Below are 18,906 nucleotides of genomic sequence, written 5' to 3' on the forward strand. Positions count from 1 at the left end.
TAGCTTAGTTGATGAATTGGTTGAGGAGTAGCAGTATTATATATGTTCTATATGTAGTGTACTTATTTATGTTATGATTCATATTAATTATATGAACTTTGTTTGGTATCAGAACAAAAATGCAAAGCAGATGAATTGAAGGTTGTTTCCAATTTAGAAGTTTAAAGTTCTGATGAAGTTGGATTTTTTTTTCTTTTCCCGAAAGTACATTCACAACCCACCCCCACACGATTCGAGGAGCTTACATTAGACCCAACAGTTCTGACTATGATATTAGGATAAAATGAACTGTGAAATTAATTCACATACTAAAATTAGCTAAAAAAAAGATAGATTATCCAAACTATATAAGGAGTCTCGAAATCTTGTCCCAGTTAACATGAGACATTTCTTTCAACACTTACCCTTTCAAAAGGGGTGGTGCAAGACAACCAAAGATGTAATGATGTTATAATATATATGGCTATTAGGTATACTAATCTCATGCACCTTTTAAATAAATATCTTTAATTTGGGCAATTTGGCAAATCAAGAGTACATGCATGCTAGATGGATATGGTGGGTTTTGAGGTGGTAACCATTCACTTTGGTTGCATGGTCCCACGAAAATTTGGTAAAAGATCATATTATCGCTTATTTTATTTTAGAAGCTTGCTGGAAGCATGTCTTAGTTTTAGAAAATAGAATCTTCTACTACCATTTTTTTTTTATATATATAATATAATGGGGTTGAAATCTTGATGAGTGCATAAACACATATCAACCGGATAGGACTAGAAAATTTGTTTCTTTAAACGTATTGTCTATACTTTGGACACCAATAGTTAAATATGGCCATATATATATGTAGAAATTTAACATTTTATACATATAAAAGGTTACGTTAGCTGAGGGGCTTTTCACTGGGTATGTTGTTGTATAAAAGGTTACGTTATTCTTGGCAGAAACTGCAAGAATATTCGGGACTGGATCTATGCCAGTTGACTCTATTTGTATGCATGTCTTCATTGTTTAATGTATAGTTCAGTACAAAAAAAAGGAAAAGAACAAGAAACAGATTAGTTGACCATAATGCTTCTATTTTTCCAGTAGAATACTGTAATATAACAAGAAAATCTAGATGGGAAGTTAAAAAAAGAAGTCATAATACATAAATTGCATGTAACTTTGTCTCAACTGACATCTATATATGTCTTTCAATTTGGATGTGGACGATTTAACACAAAAACTATCATAATAATAATAAAAGTTGAACAAGTAGACATACACGCATCCTACATACTTGTTCAACTTTAAGTATAGTTTCATCGTCAAATTGTACACACACAAAGTCAAAGGACAAATTAAAGATGTGAGCTAAGACCAAGTTAATTAAGACACGTTTGTGTATTATGTCAAAAGAAAACCTATTGTGCATCATCATCGGATGAAGGACCCAAAGCTGGCGTAGGAGGAGAAGCATCAGTTTGGTTAGGCTTCAAAAATCCGAGTTTCTTGATAAGCTCTTTAGCAATTAACTGATTAGCACTATCAGAAGGGTGGTATTCATCCCAAAACACATATTTGCTTCTATCGCTGCACAATGTCGATGCTGGATTACACGTCAATGCTGGCCTAATTTTTCCAAACGAGCAGCATGGCGAATCCGAGTTACTAAAACCTGCAATATTTACGTTGTTGAATTTAACTCAGGCACGATATTGAAAATATAAATATCTTTTATACGGTCAGTCTCTCAGTACACAAAATTAATTTTTTTCGTAAGATACAGAAATTTGTATGTTTAGCCATAACATTTATGTAATCCTTGAAATAATTCTAATTATAAGTTTGTACCGTAATTGCCGGGATTAGTAATGACATCGTTGACAACATCATAAGCATCTCCAAATTTGTAGCTAGCATTTGCAAGTGTGTTTGACAATTCTACGACAAGTTCGTTTGTTGCTTTGTTGTATGCAAGTGCCAGTTGGTTCGTCTTGTCTTGACACTGACCATCTGTACTTAGAACCCTTTGAAGTGGAATACAACCCATTGGCCCTAGCCCAAACACCATCAACTCCCTTGCCCCCAAACTATGCAACAACTGAAAAAAATAATAAATAACATCATTGGTTAAATAAATTACTTAATTTACCACAACAACAAACTCAGTGTAAAGAGATTTGCAACTTCTTTGTGGAGGTAGACAGACTATTTCAACAAATAGGACGGAGAAAAGGATATGCATGTGACTTACTGTAAGCTGTGACCTTTGAGTGTCCACCAAGTACTGGATGAAAGATTTGTCATTGTACGTCCATGAATCTCTATAAACTGGCATTAAGTAATTGTTGATGAAATCATTACTTCCTAGAGCTACGACGTATCTTGCTTGTTGGAAAAATTTATTAGCATCTTTGCTTCCAATTTTCTCTCTAATTAAGTCTTGTATGCCTTGAAACAACTCTATTTGCTTGTATAAGGAAAGCCTCTGTATCTGTACATACAATTCAATCAAATTAAACTGACATGAAATACATTGTATATTTTTAAAGAAAATTGGAAAAATCGATAGGAGAATTACTTACAAATAAACCGCCTGTCTCGTTTAGAATGCCACCACCACCAGAGGCAAAATTTACTCCGTTAGATAGTATAACATCCTCTGTTAACGATTGATCAAGATAAGCTGGTGGTCTTGGAAGCCCCATTTCATCACCTGCACAATAGGTAAGGCTAACATGTGCGAACAAATTCGTAATTACAAATATTGGCAAGCTACATAAAAGTGGATATTTCGGGGAAAATCGTTACCCAAATCCTTACGAGCTAGATTAGGTACTTTGACTATCATCTAAAATACAAATTTGAAAATGTTAATTACCTATAATATCAGCAACAGTACGGCCATTGCAAAATCTACCATTAGGTAATCCATTCCCATAATCAATACCATACCATGGCAAATTTGCGCGAGCAAGGCTTTTGGAGAGGAAATTGTTGTTGCCAACATCTGAAAGAGAGTCTCCAAAGATGAATTGCACAATCTTGCAATTGCAACCTCCAATTACAACTGCTAATAAAATTGTTAAAGTCAGAGTCAACTTCATGTTAAAGGTACTCTGTATTAAAAAGATTTTGAATGTTTTATTATAGGAATAATGAGGCCTAAATTCTTACCTTATAAATGCATGTCCACAAAGAAAAAGGTGAGTGCAAGTATATGTGGGGACAACATCCAAAGCAGCAGCTGGGGAAGTTGGAGAGAAAAATGGACTTAAAGAAGGTAGCAAGAGTTTGATAAACCAACAGTCTAAGTAACTCAAACCTACCCTATCTACTTTGACTTCTGTTACAACGATTCAACTCTAACAAACATAAGTTGCGTATCGGTATTTAATTTATATTTAAATCTTCTGAATTTCACAGAGTTGTTTAATTACAATATCCCTTTCTTAGATGTTGAATTTAACTTATATATATATATATTGACGGTACACAAATACACTATTAACATAACTTGAATAGTAATTATTCCTATAGTTATTTGTAAGATGACTTGGATTTTAACTTTGTTTCCAATTTCAGTGTATAAAATTTGGAAATAAGGCCCAATAATTCTCAATCCAGTCATCTGTAAAGGTGCAAACCCAACGATCTTGAAACATGGCAAGTATTTCAACAAATTAACTTGATGGATGGAATAACTGGTGATCCAAATAAAATTAGGAATATGTTAGACACTATGATTTGGGCCTAGCAAATTGTTGATCCACCAACGGTGAGCTAATATAAGTTCAATTTCATACATTTATAACCTAAGTTACTGTTGATGTCAATGTGCACTAAAAATAAATATAATCGATCGGTCTAGTTGGTTTGCTTTAGATTCTCAAAATTAATATGAAGCTCACTAACCAATAGTGTGTTGTTGTCTGGTTTCGAACCTGACACTTCCACAAAAATGAACCCACTTTACCAAGGGCTATCATTTGCTTAGATGGGGTCAATTTTTTAATTTATACGTGTATATTTCAATGGACAAATCATATATACTTATATATACCAAGTAATATTTTACAAAGTGAGTTCATATGAACCCTCTTGGGTTCTCTTGACCAAACGTAGGTCCGCCTCCGTCTAGTACACAATTGCGATTGTTTCTTAAAAAATTTCCCAAAAACACTCCTTCAAAGAGATATTTGAGCAAAATTGAGCACAAGAGCACGGTGAGCCACAATAGAAAACTGTAGCTACGTGGCAGAATGTGAGCCACTTGGACATCATGCAAAATTAAAGACCCATACTATGATAAAACCAAAAAAAAAAAAGACAACAAATCAAGAATCTACCCACTATTATCCAAATCAAATCTTAGCCCTTCATCCCTTTTCATCGACGGCACTCATCTCCTTAATATCTCTAACCATATCCATCAAAATCATACAAAAATTTCATAAAATCTCCACACTCACTCTCTCAGTTCTCACACACTACACAGCAATGGCTTCAATTGCTCTCAAAACTTTCATCGGCCTCCGTCAATCCTCGCCGGGAAACAACTCTATTAATTTCTCTAAATCCCTCCCTACCAGCCAAACCCACCGTAGGCTACGTATCAATGCTTCTAAGTCCAGCCCAAGAGTCACCGGCCGAAACCTTCGCGTTGCGGTGGTTGGTGGTGGTCCTGCTGGTGGCGCCGCTGCGGAGACGCTCGCTAAGGGCGGAATTGAGACCTTCTTAATCGAACGCAAGATGGACAACTGCAAACCCTGCGGTGGTGCCATCCCACTTTGTATGGTGGGCGAATTCGACCTCCCTCTCGATATCATCGACCGGAAAGTTACCAAGATGAAGATGATTTCCCCATCCAACGTCGCCGTCGATATCGGACAGACTCTGAAGCCTCACGAGTACATTGGTATGGTGCGCCGCGAAGTACTCGATGCCTACCTCCGTGACCGTGCTGCCGAAGCCGGAGCCTCTGTTCTCAACGGCTTGTTTCTCAGAATGGACATGCCAAAAGCCCCAAATTCACCATACGTCCTACACTACACATCTTACGATTCCAAAACTAACGGCGCCGGCGAGAAGTGCACCCTGGAAGTTGACGCCGTTATCGGCGCAGACGGCGCAAATTCCCGTGTCGCAAAATCCATTAACGCCGGCGACTACGAGTACGCTATTGCATTCCAGGAACGAATTAGAATTTCAGATGATAAAATGAAGTACTACGAGAATTTAGCTGAAATGTACGTCGGAGATGATGTTTCCCCTGATTTCTACGGTTGGGTTTTCCCCAAATGTGACCACGTTGCCGTCGGCACAGGCACCGTTACCCACAAAGCAGACATTAAGAAATTCCAGCTAGCAACAAGACTGAGAGCCGATTCCAAAATCACCGGCGGGAAAATCATCCGAGTTGAGGCTCACCCAATTCCAGAACACCCAAGGCCTAGAAGATTGCAAGACAGAGTCGCATTAGTTGGGGATGCAGCAGGGTACGTGACCAAATGTTCAGGTGAAGGGATCTACTTCGCGGCGAAGAGTGGACGTATGTGTGCTGAAGCAATTGTTGAAGGGTCAGAAAATGGGAAGAGAATGGTAGACGAGAGTGATTTGAGGAAGTACTTGGAGAAATGGGACAAGACTTACTGGCCAACATACAAGGTGCTTGATATATTGCAGAAGGTATTTTACAGGTCGAATCCAGCAAGGGAAGCTTTCGTGGAGATGTGCGCTGATGAGTATGTGCAGAAGATGACATTCGACAGCTATTTGTACAAGAAAGTTGCACCAGGGAACCCCATTGAAGACTTGAAGCTTGCTGTGAATACCATTGGAAGTTTGGTGAGGGCTAATGCACTAAGAAGGGAAATGGATAAGCTCAGTGTATAAGAAGAGGATGAAATTTCATACTAGCTAATAATTTGTAAACTTGATTTGTAATTGAAGTATTTATGCCTTTAATCGGATTTTCTTAAAGTCTTAATTGATCAGTACTAGTAATAACTCATAAGCATTCTCCTGCCAATGTTGAAGTTAGTTTAAACTTGGAATTTGGATTTATGGACTCAACTTTCTAAAGCTTTGATAAGAAATTCATGAGATTGTACTGATGTATGATTTTATACAGGAAACACAACACTAAAAAGATTAATTATGTGGAGTAGTCAAATACTTCAACTAAACAATGCAGGAATATTAGTTATGTGGAGACATTAGGTAAGCATGATTTTACATTTTTATTGAACACCAAAGCAAATGACATTAGCAAACTTCCAAGAAAATGACCTTTAATGTACATTAAGCAAATGGCCTTTAGTATGCTTCAAAGCAAATGATCTCCAGTATATTGACCTTTTAGTATATTGAAACCAAAAGCTTCACAAGATTATCTTTTTATGATTCAAAGCAAATGACCTTTGGTTTATTGAAAGCAAGGAGTCTTTTGGGTCACACGCTATATAGCTATTCAAAGCTATGAAACAGTGATTATTTATATTATAAAAAAAATAAAATGAAGAGATTGACATACCAACAATATAATAATATAGGAATTATTGTGCTGAAAATGTTATGTAGAGGCTAAAGCTTACCATTTTAAAGAAAATTTAGTCTTCAAATACTTTAATCTCTCTAACCAAATGGCCCCTTGAGGGCCTTAGGTTGGAGTCTATCTAGTCTAGAGTAGAAAACTGAAACCCAATCTAATCCATGTTATTTTCAAATGTTAGGCTTGTAGCCCAGCAAGTCGTAACACTAATTGATTAGGCACCTCCATTCTAAAATATAGTCTTGACTTTATTTATTTAGTTAAACGAGAATTTATAGCTATTAAGTTTAACTTCAATTGGTAAGATTGAGTTTGAATTCCAAAAATCTTAAGCGTTATAAAAATAAGTATTATCAAAAGAATAGTAATCCCTCCATTTATTTCTATTTGATCAGACACAATTATAAAAGAACTTATTTTTTGCCTCAATTTATGTCAAACACAATTTTTCAGAAAGAATTAAACTAAAAATATTTTAAATATTTATATGACTATAAGTCATCTCATTAAAATATATATATAAAAGACGGTCATGTGCTAATAAAGAAAATAAAATAGAAAAAAGGGTGATTTAAATTGGACGGATGAAAAAGAAAGGAGCAGAAGAAAAAGAATCAAAGAAAGGCAGATTCCGTTTTTCTCTAGGCTTTAGCGGTCCACCGTTGAATTTTAGATGGAAGCGTCATCAGTCGATGTGATCGAAGGGTGCCTTTTGACGGAGAGCCATATTTTGTGCCACTAGTTCACCAACTCAGCTTGTTTTTACATGAAAACCTACCCCTTTTAACCCTATCTGGTCTCTACTCTCTACTCAATCGCGCTCGCTCGCATTTTCTTTCAGGCAAAACGTACAAATTTCTCTCTCTTTCTCCTCTCCTTTTCCTAATTTCTTCCGACCCCTCCATTTCACTTTCCCAGCTCCGCCGTATTTTTCTTCTAAGGTACTTCCATCCCTGCTCTTTAGATTTACGTCTATAGTTTTGTATTTTCTCTCTGCATCATTTTGGATCTGGAGTTTTATCTATGTAATTGCGTCCTTGATTCAATCTAGTTCAGGTTCCGATCAGTTGCTGGATTTTTGCATTCTGCTTGTTGAATTCAATAGAATGCAGTAGCTCTTATGTAAATCAACCCTTTTATGCATGTGTTTTCGTTTGTTGCAACTCTAGATCTGTTAAACCCTGCTATTTTTGTTTATTGGATATGATTCTGAGTTTGAAATCAAACTAGGAGTAATCGGATCTCTCCCGCTTGCTTCTCTATATGAAAGGATAATGAGGCGAATGTGCATATTTGATGTAAAATTGTAAGGGAGCGATTGTGCTATTTCTGTTTTCTAATATGTTGTTCTTGTCATAAACAGTTTCGTACTTATAAGCCTGTGCGTCCAGTTATTCATTTTAATTAGCTCATCGACTATTGCCATCCATTTTCCCTGAATTCAATGAGAGTGAAACAAGGATCTGATCTAGTAGTTATAGGTGCCTGGTGCATGTGTTATATTCTAGAAATATGCTTTTTGCAGTCCGATTTTAACATCTTGTAAGTATTCCAAATAGTCTATTTTCACATAATCAACAGTCAGCTTCACCAATTTTTTCACGTTTAATATGCTAATGAGGCTAAATTCCTTGGTTGAAAATAATATCTATAGTTTTGGAGGGAAAAATATTTTGTGATGGAATGCCTTCACAAAATCCATTGTACTATGTCGACCTTCTGTATCATTTGTAATCAGGGTCCATCTTTCTCCAGTATCCATTTCTGTATCACTTATTCGTATTCCTTGTTCGCTGAAGAGTAGAGCAGAGCCTACCTGTACGATGTAGATGTCTCTGTCATCTTGTTGGAGCTACCGAGCCCTCTATTTTAGTGGTGACAAGGTGGCAGCAAAGATACGTCTGCAATCTTTCGTTTCTGTGTTTTAAACAAATTATGGATGAGTGTTATTAAAACTGGAACAGTTTTCTTGAGTGTCTTAGGTGAAGATTTTATCAGTGGTGTGGACCACATACTGGACTCTATTTCTTTTGGGATAAAATGACTGTTATTTGGTCCTCTTTTGCTAGTTTTTTTTTCCCTCTTTTGTGGAAAGGTTTGTTATAGCAACAGTTGTGGCAATAGTTGGTTTGATTCATGTGACTAGCTAAGCTGACAAGCAAATGTGTTTTCTATTCCATTCAAAGCTGGTCAGATGTGCTTTGCTGATGCAACATTTTCTATTACAAGCACCGTGCTAAACTTTTACTATTAATACCTACTTTTTCTTTTTTTTCTTTTTGGTCTTGAGAACCAACTTTAGCTGTTGGGAGCACCATAGCAGTGTGGATCAGGATTTGTTTGTCTAATCTCCATAGCAATACCTGCCCTCTCGTTTTTGACAAAGCTCGCTTACTCTCTGGTTTCTTCTGTTAGTAATCCTGTTCCAGATAGATTCAGTTTTTGGCTGTGTCTATACAATGTCAACTCTTTTAAGAGCGAAGAATCAACCCGTTAATATCTGCACTCTTGTTCTGAAACAGTTTTGCCTACTTTCTAGTTTATTCAGTTGATTCCTCTGTGAATAGGTATTGTTTTTTTTTGGCCTACTTCTTAGTTTATTCTGTTGATTCCTCTGTGATTTGGTTTTTGGGATTTTCAGATTGGTTGTATCTATGCAATTACAATCTTTGCAAAACAGATACTCCTCCCATTCATCTCTGCATATTATTCTAAGAGCCCGTATGGTCATGATTTGATATCAAGTTGACTTGAAGTTGAAATGCAATTTAGATCTCAAAAGGTGTATTTTTTTCTCATAAACATGAAAGCCCCACAATTTTTTTAAACTATCAAAACTTCTCCAATTCTTACAAGCTTACCAAATGAGTGTAGTACGTGATGCCTGAGTTAGACGGGAGTCTTGGCTTTAAACTTTGTCAAGGACAAAAGCCTGGTATTTAATTGGAGACAATCTCAACTCTGCGCTACTGGCACTCAGTGATTTCTCAATAATAATAAAAAAGGATTTTCTCCTTCCTACTTTACTTTTTACAGAGCTATCCTTTTTAATGCAATATTGTTTTCTGAAAAGTGCTAATATCTCCCTATATTACTAAATCTAAAACAGGAAAGTGAATCTCATCTGTCAAAATCTTGCATTATTTTGGTAATGATGTTAATAGCAAGTGTCAAGAGAACAATGGAAGTGATACTCAAGGTTATAATACAGCTACGAAACAGTAAAATATTAGTACTTGAGTATTATTTTAGAAACTAGAACTAAGATCCCTTAAGTGGTAATCTCGAGGGAGACTGCTCGAGGAAAGATGCCTATTTCATTTAACTTGATGTGCATCATTTAGATGCTAAGTTTGTCTATTATCGGAAACTGAATGAAGCACATTACTGATTCTTTATTCATGCAATGTCACATGTTTTTATGTAACAGATAGGGAAGATTCTTCATCATGCATCAGATGTGGTATGTTGTGTACTAAAAAAATAGCGATAGAAAATTAACATCATGTTTCTGCTTTGCAGGGTGTGAAATGGCAGCTACATCAGCAACTACTCTATCAGTTGGCTCAACCACATCTCTTGGTTGCAAAGGGAGCTCAATATCACAATCAAAAGCCTTTGGTGTGAAATTCAACTCCAAAAACAACATTAGGAGTTTCAGTGGTTTGAAGGCTGCGACAACTGTAAGCTGTGAATCAGAATCGTCCTTTCTTGGGAAAGAAAGTCTTGCTGCCCTTAAACAATCTATTACTCCAAAGGCCCAAAAAGAAAACAGGGGATATGTTAATTGTGTTCAGCCTCAAGCATCTTACAAAGTGGCTATTCTTGGAGCAAGTGGTGGTATTGGCCAACCTTTGGCTCTTTTGGTCAAGATGTCACCACTAGTTTCAGAGCTGAACCTTTATGATATAGCTAATGTCAAAGGAGTTGCGGCTGATCTCAGTCACTGCAACACTCCCTCCCAAGTTTCAGATTTCACTGGAGCATCTGAATTGGCCAACTGCTTGAAAGGTGTAAATGTGGTGGTCATACCTGCTGGTGTTCCAAGAAAGCCAGGTATGACGCGTGATGACCTGTTCAACATTAACGCAAACATTGTGAAGACATTGGTCGAGGCTGTTGCTGATAACTGCCCTGATGCATTTATCCACATCATTAGCAATCCAGTCAACTCCACAGTGCCAATTGCAGCAGAGGTGTTGAAGCGAAAGGGTGTTTATGATCCGAAAAAACTTTTTGGAGTTACCACCCTAGATGTAGTCAGGGCAAACACATTTGTTGCTCAGAAGAAAAATTTGAGGCTTATAGACGTAGATGTGCCAGTTGTGGGTGGCCATGCTGGTATTACCATTTTGCCTTTGCTATCAAAGACAAAACCATCAACTACTTTCACTGACGAAGAAGTACAGGAGCTAACTGTGAGGATTCAAAATGCTGGCACTGAAGTTGTGGAGGCAAAGGCTGGTGCAGGGTCTGCTACACTTTCCATGGCTTACGCTGCTGCAAGATTTGTTGAGTCCTCTCTCCGTGCACTTGATGGAGATAGTGATGTCTATGAGTGTGCTTTTGTGCAGTCTGATGTATCAGAGCTTCCATTCTTTGCTTCAAGGATTAAAATAGGAAAGAATGGGGTTGAGGCTTTGATTTCATCTGACCTTCAAGGATTGTCCGAGTATGAACAGAAAGCTCTGGATGCTTTAAAGCCAGAATTGAAGTCTAGCATTGAGAAGGGTACAGGTTTTGTTCAGAAAGAACCTGTAGCTGCTTAGAAGAATACAAGCTGAAGAAATGATGACAAGAATAAAGCAATTTAGCAAAATTCACTATGATCAACAAATTCCAGTTTTGCAGTTGAGTTGAAAGGTGCTTCTGTTACGGAGAAACAAACAATAGGTTGTAGAATTGTATCTCCTTTCCGGTATGTAAACTCTCAAATGACGATGTTGAGGCACTCTTGTCATGTTCCTTCTTTTTTTTTTTGTCAAATCAACTCTTTCTATCTCTCTTGAATCTGAGTGTCATTGTGGGGATTGTGTGATGAAAATTCCCGAAGTACTTCGATTTATTCTGAAACTTATATGCTAAAAGTGAGTATTCTAAACCCGTTGTTCACTTTGCTTACCCAATTTTTGGAGTTTTTCGGTGAATTTTACCACAGCTTCTTCTCTATGTTTGTACATGTAATAGCTTCTCTTTTTTTGGGGGAAAATAAATGATTGGAAGCGCTAACAAAGTTGTCCGGGAAAGCATCTGACGAAGCAAGAAGTCCTTGAACTCTCCTTGGGCCTGTTGATCGGCTTGGAGTTCCATATCTCTGAAGAGTAAATGCTAGCACGCAACGGCTTAACTTGACGTATCCCAAGCTCTTAGCACAAATAGTAGCAAGCAAAGGGTTAAGTTATTCATTTCTCAAGTAGAGCTAGCTAGGAGTAGTTCCTCAATAGAAGGTGCTTTACTTCTTAACTTCTAAGCGTTGAGCTCTACTACAAAGGTACCTTTCGTTTTCTTATTAGTTGCTTGGCTTATGTATTAAGGCATATTTGATTGATTAAATAGTTTTGTTCTTCAAATATTGCACAAGATATGTAAAAAATAGATTTCCTCACTAAATAGGAAGCCAATTCTCTCAAAATTAAAAAACTGAGTCTCCCAACCTGAACAAGATCATACTGCCGCCACTAGATCACAATCTCCAATTAGAATGACATACTCTATAAAAATCTATCCTTTTGACTAGTATGTGATATTAACCAATTCTTCACTCGGGTCTATGATACTAATGGAAGAAATTTAACACAAGAAAGATGATGGGGAAGGAATTTAACAGTCCTTCGATAAGAAGGCCTTCGAGGTTTTATTATAGATCACTTTGCCAGTTTGTGACTGTTCTATGTAAGCCTCCCTTTGATCACAGTCCTTTTGCAGTCAGAGTCTTCCATCTGGCAAATTCAACAATTTTCCCAGCTTAAAACTCCTTCAGTTCAGTCCATAAGCACAGGAAGTTTCGCCTTTATACTGATCACAACTTGGTCTTGTTATTTGACATATATTATAGATTCTCTCTCTGGCTATGAGTCTAGTTAAATCTACCTTCAAGCTGTATTCCGCAATAATGGAATTCTCTCTTTACTGTACCGTCTAGAGTTCTCCTGATGCATGATTTATTCAACTCCACTTTCGATATCATTGTCATCATTCTTTCAAAAGATAAATCTTTTTAAGTCCTACTTTCATTCTGCGCCACAATTTACTGGCTAAACATTTTACAATTACCAATAGTCATTGCACGAGCATCGACCTTCTCTGAAATGATGGAAGCGGTTCCGATCTCTAATAACAACTTCCCGACTATAGACTGCTGACAATATCTTGGCAAAGTTATGGCAGTCGACACAAATCCGGAGGTCTTTTGCAACTCTAATTGACGTGCCAGGTGGAGTTGATAGAACAGCAAAAGCTATAGCTAATTTCTCACTGTGATAAGATAATGCAATCTGCTTCTCTTCTGTACCCACATTGTGCAACTCTGCCACTGTCTCAGCAACGTATCCTGCTATCCTAAGTTGCTGATTGATCTCATCCAATATCTCGTAAATTTCTGTCTTTCTTGGGTGCGAAAAGTCATTTGCAACGAATTCATGTATTTTTCCTCTGAACTCAATAGTACTACAAGCAGGGTTGGTTTGGATTCCCCTGTCTTTCATCATTTTTCTCACGTTTATTACCTTACCCCAATCACCAAGCGATGAATAAATATTCAACAGTAGTATATAATCTCCGGCTTCTTGTGCTTTAAGTTCAATCAAACGCTCAATGACTTGTTCTCCTAGGTCAGCTTGGTGATGAATTCTACAAGCTCCTAGTAGAGTCCTCCATATTGTTGCATCTGGTTTGACCTTCATCGAATTTATAAGGTTGTAAGCTTCATCAACCATACCAGCACGACCCATTAGATCAACCACACACCCATAATGATGAATGTTTGGTGAAATCCCAAACTTTTTGCTCATACTATTGAAAAACATCCTACCCTCATCAAGTAGTCCAGAGTGACTGCAAGCAGAAAGAACCCCGGTGAAAGTCTGATCATCAGGGGAAACACCTGCACGTTGCATCTCCCGAAATGCCTCAATTGCATCTCTGCCATAACCATTGCTAGCCAACCCCGATATCATGGCAGTCCAAGACACCACATCTTTCTCGGTCATTCCCTTAAACACCTCAAAAGCCTTTTCGAGGCAACCACACCGGGAGTACATAGTTATAAGTGCATTACAGATATTCATTGCCTTGTCAAAACCATGCTCTTCACAATATCTATGAACTCTCTCACCAAATGCCAATGCATTCAAATTTGCACAAGCCTGAAGTAACATCAAACAAGTAACATCGTCAGGCTGGCAATCATACGAGCTCTGCATCATATCAAATACACCCAAAGCATCCCGAGTTCGTCGGTTACGCATGTATACAGAAATCAACACATTCCAAGCTATTGTATCTCTATGAGACATTTCATCGAACACTTTGCAAGCTTCGGTATACTTCTCATTAGATGAATAAAAATCCATCAATGTGGTCAGCAGTCGTCCATCAGATGGATGCCCATCTCTCAAAATTCGAGCATGAATCTGTAGCCCACCAAATAAAGACCCACTCTTTATACAACAATTTGTAACGAATGAAGATGTTAGAGAATTCGGTGACACACCTGACCTTAGCATTTCTTGATACAACATAAAACCATTTCCCGGTGAATCACTCATTCCGTAAGCTCTAATCATGATGTTGTACTGGAAAACATCGGGTTTACTAAATTTTGAAAAAACCCGACAAGCATAGCCCAAATCATGCAATGGATGAAGAGCAATACCAAATAAGAAAGGTGAGAAAAAAATTGGATGTTGAAAGAGAGAGTTGCGGATGAGATGGGCGTGGATTTGTAGCAAATGGGGCTTACTAGAAGTTGACTTGATAAGCGAAATCAAAGGTTCGGTTTTCTCGGTATGCAAGTGACTGGTATGATTTGTGGGTCCGGTAATGCATTGACGGTTGTTGTCTACACGCGCCGCCGCATGAGAAGACAGCCGACGGAAGGCGGACACAGAAAAACATTGAGGAGAGATTGCTCTCATTCTCTAATTTGTTATGGGTGACGGCTCAAACTGGTAAACAATGTGGTGTTGTAAGTGTGGCGGAATTTAACTACATGGTTGTCCAACAGCTTCACTGTCTCAGTTCGAGCGTGGATATGGAGAAAATGTTATTGGGAGCGCCACTCAATATAGTGCCTATTCCGCCCCTTTTCAGATACAGAATGCGTTGAATAACTTTTATAATTATTTTTGGTAAAAAATACAGATCGAATTTCAGCACGTATAGGTGACATTATTTAATCAATGGAGAAACTGTTATTACTACTGTAGCATATAATTAAACTCTTTCACTTGAATATCAATTGAAGATAACAAATACAAACAAGAATTAATAATATGTAAACCTTGTTTCTCTAATATATTGTTCATTGTAGCTCTCGAAGGGAGTCCTTTGTGCGTTTTTTAAGCAGTGGATTCCATCTGTCGTATCCAATTAATTATTAGTCGTAAGGTGTGATATATGGTGTGAAATATGATTGATGCGAGTCATTCCATATATATACATGATGTTAGTATATATTTTGTAATTATTAGTCGTAAGGTGTGACATATAGTGTGAAATTAAGATATGATTGATGTGAGTCACTCCATATATACATAAGGTTACTATACTTTAATTTATTTATCGTAATTTTATTAATCCCTTATCGGTTACACCCTTTTTATGTACTTATCAAATATACCAAAACCGATTATGAAAGCATGAAGAGTCGCCCGCGCACACACCCAACTACTTGTTATGTTAAAAGAACATTTTTTATCCATTTTCCTATTAACTAATTACCTGTCACAATTCGTGAAATTCTAAACTAATTTCCTGCAACAAGCACTTCACACATGATTTAAAGAAGAATTACATCTCAAATGGATGTGATATAGGCAATTTTTATCGGCACAAACATTAGTAATTGATCTCAATATCTGAACAATCACACTGAAATAACTTTACTATTGTGCCTAACATCCTTCTAAGCTAATAATAACATAGAAGAAGAAAAAAACACATAAATGAAAAGTTCAGTCATGCAAGGTTGGACTATTGTAAGAGAAACAATCAGCAAGAAGAGACTTAATCTCTTCATCATCTTCTTCACCATAAGCAACATTATCATCAGCAGAAGGAGTACAATAACTACCAAAAGAAGCCTGTAATTCTGGCATACACATCAGTCTTCTCCTCTTGTAGTTAGCCTTAAAGCAAGCTTGCCTTAACCTCTTTGTTTTCTCCTCAAGTTCCATGTCTGGTATTTCTTCCATCTTCTTCTTCTCTTTCTCTAATAGCTTTATCACATCCTTCAACTTTTGTTCCATACCATTTCCTCCTACCTTCTCCAATTCCTATAAATATTGCTTCGTCATATATAATAGAGTTTAACTTCTATATGCTATCAGTATACTGAAATATTTACACTATTACTTTGATAAGAACAAATATTTATAGGTAATTCTTTATAAAACTATCAAATCATTCAAAAAATATTTACATATAACACTATAAAATATAAAGCTTCTAATCTTGAATAAGAAAAATTACCTGTTACATGAAGTAAATATCACTTAATAACGTAAAAATTATTTTCTACAATATTAGTTAAATTCATCGATAAAAATCATTGTAACATATGTAGCAAAAAATTAAATTATTAAAAATACTACAAGAAATGAACTTTTTTGCCCTCAGCATAATACTACATAATGAAACAAGAGAACATGTTTATATAGAGAGTATTTAAACCTTAACATACTTTTTTTAGACGAAATAGAAAGAAAATATTTTCACAAACTAAACTGTATGTATACTAGAAGAAAAGATGAAATTTTTGGCCATCAACTATATTGTTTGGACTCTTTTAAAATACTGCATGTGAAATACATCAAAATAATGTATTTTTCAGAAAATTCGATGGGGTACGACATTAAAAGTGAGAGTATTCCGTGCAACTTAGGCCATCAGCGTATAATATTACTACATACAATTGAAAGAAGAGTGTATATAAAAGAGAGTGAATTAACCTTAACATTCTTGATTAATGTTTGAAGACTCATCAACTTCCTGTGAGGCCACCTTCTAATTCCTAAATCCCTACATCTTTTCTTCAAAAGTGTCAACCCAATATTGAGCTCCTTTGCTGCTCGAGTAATTGGCATGTAAAAATACTTTGAAATTGCAACTCGTGACAACATTCTTGAACTATTAATCTCCTCTCTAGTATTATCCTCCTTCTCTTTTTCTGTTACAATAATTTCCTCATGAACACGATCATTAGCCATTATCTCTTGTTGATTAATGTTATCACATAACAACACTTGTTGGTTCCCATTTCCGATTACTTCACCACTCATTTCATTCAACATTCTAACTTCATTTCCAATTTCCTCATAGCATAACTCTCCTGCACCAATAAAAAAATTACTAGTCAATAATTTTTTTATAAAAAATAATAGTACTATAGTACAAAACATGACCATCACCTGGGGTAAGACTATAAAAAGATGAATAAAATGGATCTTCGAGAGTACATTCCATTTCCATCAAAGGATTGGTATTAGCAGTATTTTCTTGAATAGACAAATCATATTGATAGTCGATAGCATAGTTTCCTGAAAATTCACTGTTTTGAAACATAACATATTAATATATATGACCATACATCGAATAACAACAACAACATATATATCCATTCAAATGAGTATAGTCTACGTAGGTCTTATCACTACCTCTTTGAAGTAGAGAGACTATTTCCAACACATGAATAAAGGAGAAAACATAATTTCTTGAAGTAGATAAAATTATAATGAATCACCTGAAATCATCAAGAGAAGGGAGTTGTGTTGGAAGGGATAATAAGTCTTGATGATTATCTTGCTTTCTCATGATGACTTCATAGTTTGACTGATCACTATCCATATTTGGCATAGATCCAGATGAAATTATATTATGCTTATAAGAAGATTAAAAAATGACTTAGGCGTTTATTTTTATTTTTATTTTAGAGGAGGGAAAAGGAGAAGATAAGGCAGGGATTATAAGTGAAACTATGTGAAAGTAATTATTAGGATTAATTAGTGTTGGAAATCGTGCGCCGTCGTTATGCATGCATGTTTAGCATTAATCAATTACATTCATCAACATTAGTATTGATTGGTGCGTTTTGTGCCCACGTACACCTGTGATAAAAACTTGTAATTATGATTTCTTTTTGGAATTTGATCCTCAATTTTCATTAAAGGATATAATTATTGTTTTTCATCTTTATGTCGAAAATTAAATAAAAGTACCTTGAAAATTAAACATTATACAAAGAGTTGTGATCGATGTAACAGAAAGTTTAATACTTCTGTCGATATTAGAAAAATAACAGGAAGTATTAGATTCATGGGAACTTCCCATTCCATAGGGACTAGGAAGTCTAATTCTCTGTTAATTTCTTTACTCCAACTATGAAGGGAGAGTTGTATAGCTGGTTGGTGCTCTTCGATCCGTTTCATATTAGTTATCTATTTTTTCCTTTATATCCTTAAGAAATCGGAAATCAAAAATAAAAAGGATAATTTTACTAATTTATACCTTAAAACCCCTTTTTGAAACTTTATAAACTTGTTCATGCACTTTTAAAAAAGAATTAATCATAACAAAAAAATGGGGAAAATTTCATTATTTTTGTAAATTTACGAATAATCTGAGATATTTTTTTATATTAATATGGACAACTGATAAGGGAGTCCATGCCAAATTTTATTAAGTACTAGTAACTATCTAGTTGTTACCATGCACTTTTTTGGGCTAGATTGATGGCAAAATATGATATTGAATATTACTTATATCAGATTAATAAATGCAGGATATATTTTTATATCTCATAAAATTATTTAATCATGATAAATTAATAATCTAATGTAGTGTTAATATCAGGTCTAGATGACCAAGATGATTGAAATTTGAAGCACATTCCCCCAGTGTAATTATTAAGAGTTGCTTTTGATTTGTAATTAGCATTAGCGTGAAGTTATATTTTGCTGCTGCCGCATTAAGCTCAGAATCTGCCTAAAAAGAAGAAGTAAGAAAAGGTTAAGAATTTGCTTTAAAACAAAATCCCGAAGCAGGTCATTGTTTTCCTTATCGTTTTCTCTTTTCCTTTTATTTCGTTTACATTTTATAAATTAGAGAAATTTTAATTTTTAGCAATATAAATTACTGTATATAATAGAGCT

The 18,906-nt window shown here is 35.9% G+C and overlaps 4 protein-coding genes across 4 annotated transcripts; 2 read left to right on the forward strand and 2 right to left on the reverse strand.

Moving 5' to 3' along the window:
* Window positions 1-996: 996 nt before the first annotated feature.
* Window positions 997-3,132, reverse strand: LOC102598258 (GDSL esterase/lipase At1g74460). The gene is made up of 5 exons (XM_006364529.2): window positions 2,867-3,132; window positions 2,571-2,701; window positions 2,240-2,479; window positions 1,837-2,086; window positions 997-1,660 (listed from the first exon to the last, which is right to left on the reverse strand). Exons 1-5 carry the CDS (start codon window positions 3,090-3,092, stop codon window positions 1,407-1,409), a joined length of 1,101 nt encoding a protein of 366 aa, XP_006364591.1. The 5' UTR covers window positions 3,093-3,132; the 3' UTR covers window positions 997-1,406.
* A 1,305-nt stretch (window positions 3,133-4,437) lies between these two features.
* LOC102598599 (geranylgeranyl diphosphate reductase, chloroplastic) lies at window positions 4,438-5,984 on the forward strand. The gene has a single exon (XM_006364530.2). It carries the CDS (start codon window positions 4,486-4,488, stop codon window positions 5,878-5,880), a length of 1,395 nt encoding a protein of 464 aa, XP_006364592.1. The 5' UTR covers window positions 4,438-4,485; the 3' UTR covers window positions 5,881-5,984.
* A 1,216-nt stretch (window positions 5,985-7,200) lies between these two features.
* LOC102598930 (malate dehydrogenase, chloroplastic) lies at window positions 7,201-11,639 on the forward strand. The gene is made up of 2 exons (XM_006364531.2): window positions 7,201-7,479; window positions 10,061-11,639. The coding sequence occupies exon 2, from the start codon at window positions 10,069-10,071 to the stop codon at window positions 11,305-11,307; it is 1,239 nt and encodes a 412-aa protein (XP_006364593.1). The 5' UTR covers window positions 7,201-7,479; window positions 10,061-10,068; the 3' UTR covers window positions 11,308-11,639.
* Window positions 11,640-12,219: 580 nt separating this feature from the next.
* On the reverse strand, window positions 12,220-14,741 carry LOC102599249 (pentatricopeptide repeat-containing protein At3g47530). The gene has a single exon (XM_006364532.2). It carries the CDS (start codon window positions 14,671-14,673, stop codon window positions 12,808-12,810), a length of 1,866 nt encoding a protein of 621 aa, XP_006364594.1. The 5' UTR covers window positions 14,674-14,741; the 3' UTR covers window positions 12,220-12,807.
* Between the last annotated feature and the right edge of the window lie 4,165 nt (window positions 14,742-18,906).

This window comes from Solanum tuberosum, unplaced genomic scaffold (assembly GCF_000226075.1).
Source record: "Solanum tuberosum cultivar DM 1-3 516 R44 unplaced genomic scaffold, SolTub_3.0 scf00497, whole genome shotgun sequence".
Taxonomy (NCBI): Eukaryota; Viridiplantae; Streptophyta; class Magnoliopsida; order Solanales; family Solanaceae; genus Solanum; species Solanum tuberosum.